The 11,642-nt window shown below is 41.7% G+C and overlaps 1 protein-coding gene across 1 annotated transcript in view; it reads right to left on the reverse strand.

The window, feature by feature from the left end:
* The window catches only part of LOC126457771 (NAD-dependent protein deacylase sirtuin-5, mitochondrial-like), a 109,365-nt gene extending 101,364 nt beyond the window's left edge, over positions 1–8,001 (reverse strand). The window contains exon 1 of the mRNA XM_050094345.1: positions 7,852–8,001. Coding sequence (XP_049950302.1) covers positions 7,852–7,868 — 17 coding nt within the window. The 5' untranslated portion in view covers positions 7,869–8,001. The remainder of the gene's footprint in view (positions 1–7,851) is intronic.
* Positions 8,002–11,642: the final 3,641 nt, after the last annotated feature.

The following is an 11,642-nucleotide window of genomic DNA, read 5'->3' on the forward strand; positions in this document are numbered from 1 at the left end:
CTGTGAACTCCGTGGCCCCTCTGATGCAGTGGCAGCCACCCGGTGTAGAATTTTAATTGTTCCACTTCCACCAACCCCACAAAAACCTCAAATTTTTTTTTTTAGGATGAAGTTTTTTGATATAACTGGTTCAGTAAATAAATTATAATGTTTACGATTTTGTAAACACTTTTTATGAATGGAAGTTATAAGTAAAAAGGCATTTTACACATACCACACTTCAGCTGATTATTAATGAGCGGAACAGTTAAACTAAGATCTTCTTAGTGATAGAGGATGTCAAATCCAACATCTTTCAGCCGTCAAGTTTCCATCCTTATTTTATTTGGCAACCAGTTTCAGCGTTTTACTACGCCATCTTCAGGCCCCTGACCGACGTGTAGGAAGAATCTACCTCAGTTGCGATCAAAACAGGGGTCAGCAATACTGGTATTAGCGCAGATTATTGCTATAGTGAATCGGCAGATGATGGTGCAAGTGATCACTTAATCTACTAATACCAGTATTGCTGGCCCCTGTTTTGATCGCAACTGAGGTAGATTCTTCCTACACGTCGGTCAGGGGCCTGAAGATAACGTAGTAAAACGCTGAAACTGGTTGCCAAATAAAATAAGGCTGAAAGTTGACGGCTGAAAAGTGTTTAATTTGACATCCTCTATTGAACAGCCGTGTCCCGCAATCATCTCTAAAAAGATGCACATACAGAGTTCTTAGTGAGCTGAACATGCAGCTTAGAATCTCTTGCTTCCAACTTTTTCCGCTGCAAATTTTGAAATTGCGGCATCCGAATCGATACCTGTACCTACATTATTTTCAGTTGACAAAATCAGTAAATAAATTATAATGTTAACTATTTTGTAAACACTTTCTATGAATGGAAATTATTGGACCTTAAATAACTCTTCATTAATTTGAGTTTTGAAGAACTCCTCTCACAGGACGCAAGTGAAAAATATGAAATTAAGAACAATCTTAACGCCCAAATAAGGTTTGGATAACATTTGGAAATTCATATCAAACAACTAACTGTAAGAATCTTAAAGATGTCCAACAATTCCGTAGCTTGCAGAAATCTCATCATAACAGTCAAGTAAACTTTTTACAATCTGGGGAAGTTCTGCTCCTCAGGTTTTAAGCAGATTACTGGGTTATCAAACAGCAAAACGGTCTGATATAAGTTCCATTGTTTTGCAACGTGTATCGATTTCTTATAGAAATCTGTAGATGCTATTTAACATTGGTCTTCTCAGTACCTGGAACTGAGTCCCTTTTGTACTATTTTTTCCAAGCATCATTTTCTTCTTTTATCTGTAGGAATACACATCTCATCACGTTTCCTTCACAAATCGAAGTGCGTCGTCAAGAAGATATTTTCTAGTGTATTTCAAAAAGAGTTTTAGATTTCTTCATCTATATCTACATATTAATCTCCAACTCACGATTAAGTGCTTGGCAGAGGGTTCATCAAATCACCTTCAAGTTCCCAGAATGAGATTTTCACTCTGGAGCGGAGTGTGCGCTGATATGAAACTTCCTGGCAGATTAAAACTGTGTGCCGGACCGAGACTCGAACTCGGGACCTTTGCCTCTCGCGGGCAAGTGCTCTACTATCTGAGCTACCCAAGCACAACTCACGCCCCCTCCTCACAGCTGTACTTCTGCCAGTACCTCGTTTCCTACTTTCCAAACTTTACTGAAGCTCTCCTGCGAACCGTGCAGGACTAGCACTCCTGAAAGAAAGGATGAATAACACCTATTGTCCTTTCTTCTGGAATTCATTCTTGATTCAAAATTAAACAGATAAGTTTATTTATCCGTTTGTGTAAAGTAATGCCCCCTCTCCCTAGACGCTCAGCAATTATTCCGTCATTTTCTGGAGATTTTGATTTTTTGACAGTTTACGTGTACTTTTGCAAGAGTAGGCTCTTCTTTTTTGGTTCCACTGTATGGTATATAGATTGCTCCCCATAAGTGCGATCACCCTCCAGTACATGTTTAAAATACCCTCTCCATCTGTCCATCGTTTTCTCCTTGTATATCAGCAGATTTCCATCTTTACCCTTGAAGCCAATTATTGTAGGTTTATGCCATAGTGTTCCTTCCCTTAACTTCTTATAAAGCTTTTTACTCTCATTTCTATTGTAATGCTTTCTCCTTTTAAGCTTCTGTTTTCTTTCTTCTGCATGCACTTGCGTTTCTATCCTCTTTTCGTTATACATAGCCTGTTTAATTCTCGTATTTCGTTGGAGACATTTTAGTCTTGTTTCTTTCTTTTGTTGCAAAAAATGTTCAAATGTGTGTGACAGGGACCAAACTGCAGAGGTCATCGGTCCCTAGGCTTACACACTACGTAAACTAACTTGAACTAACCTATGCTAAGAACAACACACACACCCATGCCCGAGGAAGGACTCGAACCTCCGGCGGGAAGAACCGCGCAGTCAGTGAATGCCGCCTCTAACCGCGCGGCCACTTCGCGCGGCTCTTCTGTTGCACACCTGTCTACAGGGTGTTACAAAAAGGTACGGCCAAACTTTCAGGAAACATTCCTCACACACAAAGAAAGAAAATATGTTATGTGGACATGTGTCCGGAAACGCTTACTTTCCATGTTAGAGCTCATTTTATTACTTCTCTTCAAATCACATTCATGATGTAATGGAAACACGCAGCAACAGAACGTACCAGCGTGAATTCAAACACTTTGTTATAGGAAATGTTCAAAATGTCCTCCGTTAGCGAGGATACATGCATTCACCCTCCGTCGCATGGAATCCCTGATGCGCTGATGCAGCCCTGGAGAATGGCGTATTGTATCACAGCCGTCCACAATACGAGCACGAAGAGTCTCTACATTTGGTACCGGAGTTGCGTAGACAAGAGCTTTCAAATGCCCCCATAAATGAAAGTCAAGGTGGTTGGGTTCAGGAGAGCGTGGAGGCCGTGGAATTAGTCCGCCTCTACCAATCAATCTGAATCTGTTGTTGAATCACCGAATCTGTTGTTGAGAAGCGTACGAACACTTCGACTGAAATGTGCAGGAGCTCCATCGTGCATGAACCACATGTTGTGTCGTACTTGTAAAGGTACATGTTCTAGCAGCACAGGTAGAGTATCCCGTATGAAATCATGATAACGTGCTCCATTGAGCGTAGGTGGAAGAACATGGGGCCCAATCAAGACATCACCAACAATGCCTGCCCAAACGTTCACAGAAAATCTGTGTTGATGACGTGATTGCACAACTGCGTGCGGATTCTCGACAGCCCACACATGTTGATTGTGAAAATTTACAATTTGATAACGTTGGAATGAAGCCTCATCCGTAAAGAGAACATTTGCACTGAAATGAGGATTGACACATTGTTGGATGAACCATTCACAGAAGTGTACCCGTGGAGGCCAATCAGCTGCACACGCTGTACATGGTACGGAAACAACTGTTTCTCCGGTAGCACTCTCCATACAGTGACGTGGTCAAGGTTACCTTGTACAGCAGCAACTTCTCTGACGCTGACATTAGGGTTATCGTCAACTGCACGAAGAATTGCCTCGTCCATTGCAGGTGTCCTCGTCGTTCTAGGTCTTCCCCAGTCGCGAGTCATAGGGTGGAATGTTCCGTGCTCCCTAAGACGCCGATCAATTGCTTCGAACGTCTTCCTGTCGGGACACCTTCGTTGTGGAAATCTGTCTCGATACAAACGTACCGCGCCACGGCTATTGCCCCGTGCTAATCCATACATCAAATGGGTATCTGCCAACTCCACATTTGTAAACATTGCACTGACTGCAACCACGTTCGTGATGAACACTAATCTGTTGATGCTACGTACTGATGTGCTTGATGCTAGTACTGTAGAGCAATGAGTCGCATGTCAACACAAGCACCGAAGTCAACATTACCTTCCTCCAATTGGGCCAACTGGCGGTGAATCGAGGAAGTACAGTACATACTGACTAAACTAAAATAAGCTCTCACATGGAAATTAAGCGTTTCCGGACACATGTCCACATAACATCTTTTCTTTACTTGTGTGTGAGGAATGTTTCCTGAAAGTTTGGCCGTACCTTTTTGTAACACCCTGTATATTCATTATCACACATTCCCCATTTCTAGGTGTTCTGTATCCCTTTGCCACAAGTATCTTATCATTCTTAGTATGAGGGCGTTCTGAAAACTAATGCCATCAAATTTTTTATTCTGTTCTCAATATTGCTTGCTGTACTGCACGTTATGGATATTACTCAATCGACTTTTCCGCTTCGTTCACCCAAGTTGTAAGCCTCTGCTGCTAGAGGGCTCCAAATTGCAGCGTGTAACATGACTGCACGTAACATAATTATGTCGGTGCGTGAGAAACAGCATGCTGTAATCGAGTTTCGATTTCGAAGAGTTTGTCCACTCATCGAGCACCCTCTCCTTGAGCATGACAATGACAGACCACTCATGAGTCTTGGCACCACTGTCAGTCACAGAGTCTCGTTTTGGCCCCATTCGATTTTCATGTTTCCAAAAATTAAAGAATACCTTCGAGGACTTCACTTTAATAGTGATGAAACGATGCAAGCAGAGTGAGGTTGTGGCTCCATCAACAAAGTCAGACATTCTGCAATGATGTTTCCAACAAACTGGACTCTCGTTGGGAGAAATGTGTTCATGGCCAGGGTGGTGACTACGTCGATAAATAAATAGGCAGACATGAAGAACAAAGGTGTAGAACGTTAATAACGTTTGTATTATTTAAAAAGCTTTAAGAGTTTTCACATAAAAAAACTCGGAGGCACCGCTTTTCAGCACGCCCTCTTACACGCCCACTATGTCATTAACGTGCCACAATACCTGTAATGTCTGTTTCAGTTTACTCAGATTTTCCTCTGTCTTCCAGTTTTCCTGCATTCCATTTCAGCATTCTCATACTCGTAGTTTTCCCGTTATACGCCATAGCACCCCACCACCTCACTTCTGCAGTTTCAAGATAGAGGTCTAAGTTGGCTCCCTGAAGCACGCATACATTTTCAACGTTCCTTGCCCATCTTTTGGATACCAATATATAGTCAATTCGATTTGTATCATTCGTTCCTGGAATTTTCCCGGTCCCTTTGTGAGTATTTCTTCAATCTTGGGAAACATGTGCTTACTACATGTAGTTTGGTGAAAGCTTTAATCACAGTCACTTTGTATCACTTTTCAACAAAATAACAGATCCAGATAAGTGGGATAAAGAAGCCTCTACTGCTGCTCGGTGATTTAAAATCATGATGCAAGTAATTTCGTTGCAGATATTTTTCTTCTCATTGACACCTTTTATATACTAGTAGCACAAAGGGGAAACGTTGTTAGGAAAACTTTCGGAAAGTTATTGACCAATTTACTTCAAATTTTTAGACGATACTGTGTTAAAAATTCGGACGATTGTAGATGTATTTCTTTCAAGAAGATTATACTGGTTTTCTGTCAAAATTAACTGCGAGTAAGAAAATTCTGATGTGCTGTGAATTCTTTTCCTTTCGTGTAGTTGGCCATGATAAAAGAACATTTGAACCGTAAGGCAAATTTTTGAGAAATAATAATTTGAAACAAAAATTGAATGCACAACAATGTGCCGTTTTGTCTCCTTCTCAACCTTTGGTTTTAACAGAACACTTGTGTATTACGAATGATGTACTTATGGTTTATCACGTTAATGATTAGAATACTACTTGGCCTACGCAGTTTAAATCGTCCGAAACTTTGTAATGCTGCAATGCTACCCGTCCACAGATTAAAACTATGCGAAATACTGTCATTGGAGATGTTCTCCTCACAGATCCAGCAACTAGAGGTGTCTCTCTCATAGCCAGTATACCAATGATCCCAATCCATTTAACCATTCATTTTAAACGACTTCGATTCCCAAGGTTTCGTTCGCAGGACAAATGGTTCAAAGGGCTCTGAGCACTATGGGACTTAACATCTGTGGTCATCAGTCCCCTAGAACTTAGAACTACTTAAACCTAACTAGCCTAAGGACATCACACACATCCATGCCCGAGGCAGGATTCGAACCTGCGACCGTAGCGGTCACGCGGTCCCAGACTGAAGCGCCTAGAACCGCACGGCCACACCGGCCGGCTCGTTCGCAGTAACAGCACACAAAGCTCAAATCAGACATTAAAATACGTTGGAATTTATTTACGATCAGAGCGTTTTTCGCATGGCCATTTTGCACACAGCCCTTTCACGAATTAGTAACACAGAAAACTAGTTCATACTCTTACTACAAAGTATCCAGCAACAAAAAAATATGTTGCATATTCTGAAGTTTTGTAATTGTATTCTGCACAATTTGCAAAACAATGAAATAAAATAACAAACAAAAACGGAAAAAACAACTCATATTCTACATGATTTATTATAACTTCGAGTTACATGGCTTGGAAGCGGGCAAAGTCGCTACAAGGAGCCGGAATTTGCGTCCCGGTACAATTTCCAGGGATACTCCCGATTAGGACTCATGTCCAATTCACATACATATTTAGGAATTGTGAGGCATTGCCAGGTTCGCTGGTTTGATATATAGCCAGCCAGAGTTTACGACATTGGCTAACGAGTAACAAAATTTAATGAATTCCAGGAAATGCTGAAAACCAAACATGACGGAATTCCAAGAATATGGGGAGGAGTCATGGTCGACACATGGATGAACCAATAACTAAACGTCCAATAGGCATGAAGCTGAAGTCAACAGGAAAACAGATATTGTAAGAATGTACTCTAAATTTTTGTACGGAGTAATGGGATCGTTATACAATAGGTTAAGTTGGATTCTGTTGTTTTTGGAACTTTTAAATGTATATAATTTTGATCAATATGAACAGTGTTACTCAGAAAGTCTACGCTACAGAAACAGATTGCTATGAATCATTTTTCTGTTTTTTCCTCTTTAAGATCAGAGCTTGTGTTTGTGTATATTTACGGAAAATGCCTCACAAAAGTGTTGACGATTTATTGTTATATGGACTTCAGACGGGATATTGGGAAATTGTAAAACTCTTTGAACTTATTTTGACTATCCTGTATCCAGTACCTCAGTTGTGAGAAGCTTTTCAGCCATTAAAAGGATAAAAAAGAGTGTGTATGTAGTTCACAAACTTAAGAACGGCTTACGAAGTTAATTCTATTGTTAGCTAAAAAGGAGCCCTTGGGGCGGCTGAGATCTTTCGCCGAAATGATAATTTCATATTTAAAAAAGACATTTTGTTCTTTTGTAACTGCTTAACTTAACGAAAAGTTCATTATATGCCACTACTATACGCCTACATCATATTTCAATCTAGTGCCGATACCTACATCATATTTTATCTAGTGTCGATATTGTGTTACTATCATTTACATCTGCAGTTGTTATTTCTGCATCTATTGTGATCACATTCGTGCTATACTGCTATATACTGACTGGTACACGATGTTCAAATGTTCAAATGTGTGTGAAATCTTATGGGACTTAACTGCTAAGGTCATCAGTCCCTAAGCTTACATACTACTTAACCTAAATTATGCTAAGGACAAACACACACACCCATGCCCGAGGGAGGACTCGAACCTCCGCCGGTACCAGCCGCACAGTCTATAACTGCAGCGCCCCTAGACCGCTCGGCTAATCCCGCGCGGCGGTACACGATGTAACTGCAGTTTACTCATTTGGTATTAAAGTAATCTGCCACAGATTTCAGTATTGCGGAGATTCTATAGATTTAATTTCAAGCTTTGCCTACAAAAATGAAACCAATATTTTCGAAAAAAAACATGATGGATAACATGTGAGCTATAGGAACGTATTACTATTACTAGTAGTTGTTTAAGTAGCTTACCGTCGGGACGTCGTCATTTAGTCGTGTTGCAATAACTCGGGTTTCCAGCCCAGCCGTCCTCACTATGCAATGTTTGCTGGTAACTTTTTATAACACGAGGCATTCGCGCTACTCCCATTTGTCACTAATTGAACGTGTTACTTGGCCCGCTGCAGGCAGACATCGCCAACTCATGCAATATGTATTCGCTTTCCGCCGTCGCCCTTGAACCTATCTTGTCCCACGGAGTATTGTCTAAGCATGTGACATTGTAAATGAGTTTCTTAATGGTGTGGACGAGAGTCGTTAAACTGGAAGGCTGAGAACAATTATTCGGAAAAAACTGTTACGGATATGTCGATGACTAACAAGGGAAGGCCATCGACGTTGGGATCACGGATTTACTTAAAACTTTGTGCACCTTTAGTAGGCCATTAAAACAACATGATGTGCAAATAGTAATGTCCACTACTCTGGAAATGCCTAGAAAATCACGAGAGAAGTTTCACGCGTCTATTATGAACTGATGTATATGTGCGTTGGTCAATCAGTGCTTACTTATTATGTATGTATTAAAATTTTCTTATGTAATAATAATTAAAACAAGTGGTTAACGTTCGAGCTTCGTAAGACGAACGGGTATGAGATGACGGTTCTACTCCCGCTCAAAGCTTCATTTTTGTAGTACAAATGTAAATTTTGTGATACTCAAAAAATTTGCACCTACTCTTTTCGATCTTGCTACATTAGCAACGTCTAACCGCTGCGCAGGTTAAATGCCAAATGGGGCCTGTCCCTGTGTCTGCAGCTCGAAGCGTCGAGGTGCAAAGCAGTTCAGGATACCTTACCATGTATGAAGGATTTCGCAAATCACGATAGGCATAAATTTTCGGAAAAGCTCTATGCGTTTCTTCATTTAGTTGTCGATAGTTATAAATATATTTTTTCTAATAATTAAATTTAATTAAAAATAGTAACTAGTGAAATAACATGAAATTCACTAAAACATTGCGTTAATACAATATAAATTAAATGATATGACCAGTGATGAAAAAGTATATTGTTAATTAAGTATATGCAGCAGTCGAACCGTCGGCTCATACATGTTCGGCTTACGAAGCTCGAACGCTAATCACTCACTTTTCTTTTCTTTTTTTTTTTTTCGTGGCGGACGTGGACGTCCCATGACACCTGATCAAGTTCATCGTTGATGTGTTCACTCAGTTCTTTTATTACAGAGGGCAGCTAACCCTCTGACCGAACACGCTGGGCTACCGTGACGGCGTGCATTACATAACAGACGCGTCAAACTTCTCATCCGATTTTCTCGGAATTGCCAGAGTAATGCACCTTACTACCTGCACTTTACGTTGTTTTAATGGCCTACTAGAGGTGTACATAGCTTGAAGTAAATCTGTCATCCCAACGTCGTGGCCTCCCCTTGTAAGATTCTTACCAACAATACTTTCGCTCCATGATGCCTACTGGGGTGCGCGAGAAGTCCACACACCTTCTGATATCGAATACTAATTGATTTAATTTGTTTTATCACAAGTACTTACTTATACACTAAGTGCCTAATATATCTGCACTTTCCCCATCATACTGTAAACAGATTTACATATGCCACCATGTTCTTCTTGACATATTTTGGATCATGTCTGATGTTAGAGTGCCAAATGCATCCTCAACTTCGATTGTAGCGAACGACGTGCTGATACATGCACCTTAATGACTCCCTGTGACGATTGGTCAGGTGTGGTGTGGTCAGGACTTCTTGGTGGCCATTTCAAGGGAGCTGGTGTTGTTGATGAACCTCGACCTATCCACCGTCCTGGAAAGTGTCCATTTAGAAACTCTCGCACTGCAAAAGTGTAGTGAGGAGGCGCTCCATGTTGCTGCAACCATATGCGTTCTGTGAAGCCCCTTTTAACCATGTTTGTAGCATTGCACCATTCACAGTCCCTTCAAAAATACGATCTAAGCAGATGTTGTGATGTCATCACTGCCTATTATCCGTCATTACGTGATACGATTCCTGTTATACACTACTGCCATTAAAATTGATACACCAAGAAGAAATGCAGATGATAAACGGGTATTCATTGGACAAATATATTATACTAGAACTGACATGTGATTACATGTTCACGCAATTTGGATGCATAGATCCTGAGAAATCAGTACCCAGAACAACCACCTCTGGCTACAGAAACGGCCTTGATACGCCTGGGCATTGAGTCAGAGCTTGGACGGCGTGTACAGGTACAGCTTCCTATGCAGCTTCAACACGATACCACAGTTCGTCAAGAGTAGTGACTGGCGTATTCTGACGAGCCAGTTGCTCGGCCACCATTAACCAGACGTTTTCAATCGGAGCGAGATCTGGAGAATGTGCTTGCCAAGGCAGCAGTCGAACATTTTCTGTATCCAGAAAGGCCCGTACAGGACCTGCAACATGCGGTTGTGCATTATCCTGTTGAAATGTAGGGTTTTGTAGGGATTGGATGAAGGGTAGAGCCACGAGTCGTAACACATCTGAAATGTTACGTCCACTGTTCAAAGTGCCGTCAATGCAAATAAGAGGTGACCGAGACGTATAACCAATGGCACGCCATACCATCACGCTGGGTGATATGCCAGTACGGCGATGACGAATACACGCTTCCAGTGTGCGTTTACCGCGATGTCGCCAAAAACGGATGCGACGATCATGATGCTGTAAACAGAACCTGTATTCATTCGAAAAAATGACGTTTTGCCATTCGTGCACCCAGTTTCGTCGTTCAGTACACCATCACAGGCGCTCCTGTCTGTGATGCAGCGTCAAGGGTAACCGCAGCCATTGTCTCCGAGCTGACAGTGCATGCTGCTGCAAACGTCGTCGAACTGTTCGTGTAGATGGTTGTTGTCTTGCAAACGTCCCAATTTGTTGACTCAGGGATCGAGACGTGGCTGTACGATCCGTTACAGCCATGCGGATGAGATGCCTGTCATCTCGACTGCTAGTGATACGAGGCCGTTGGGATCCGTGTTACCCTCCTGAACCCACCGATTCCATATTTTGCTAACAGTCATTGGGTCTCGATCAACGCGAGCAGCAATGTCGCGATACGATAAACTGCAATCGCGATTGGCTACAACCCGACCTCTATCAAAGTCGGAAACGTGATGGTACGCATTTCTCCTCCTTACACGAGGCATCACAACAACGTTTCACCAGGCAACGCCGGTCAACTGCTGTTTGTATATGAGAAATTGGTTGGAAACTTTCCTCATGTCAGCACGTTGTAGGTGTCGCCACAGGCGCCAACCTTGCGTGAATGCTCTAAAAAGCTAATCATTTGCATTTCCCAACTTCTTCCTGTCTGTTAAATTTCACGTCTGTAGCACGTCATCTTCGTGGTGTAGCAATTTTAATGGCCAGTAGTGTAACTTGACTGTATAGTGAGGATCCTCTCTGCCCCAAACGACAATATTTCTACAACGAGAGCCGCGATAAATGGCACATTCATCTGAAAACATAACCTTGGAACGGTTCACTGCATTTGGAAACTGAGTTAACAAAGCACGGCACGCTAAAACACTTTCATTCCGATCTGTATCCGTTAACTCATTCAAGAACATCGGTCGAAAAGGTCTGATCTTCAGGTCTTTCTTCATTTGATCTCGTATGGTTATATAGTGAGTTCAAAAGCACGTTTTCATATCGACTTCATAGGAGATTGCTCAGGCAAAACAGAGAGTTGGTACATGTTTCTTCTCGTGTCTTCTGCCTTTAACTCTGCCAAAATCAAAAGCGCCTATTTCCC

The sequence above is a fragment of the Schistocerca serialis genome, chromosome 2 (assembly GCF_023864345.2).
Source record: "Schistocerca serialis cubense isolate TAMUIC-IGC-003099 chromosome 2, iqSchSeri2.2, whole genome shotgun sequence".
Lineage (NCBI taxonomy): Eukaryota > Metazoa > Arthropoda > Insecta > Orthoptera > Acrididae > Schistocerca > Schistocerca serialis.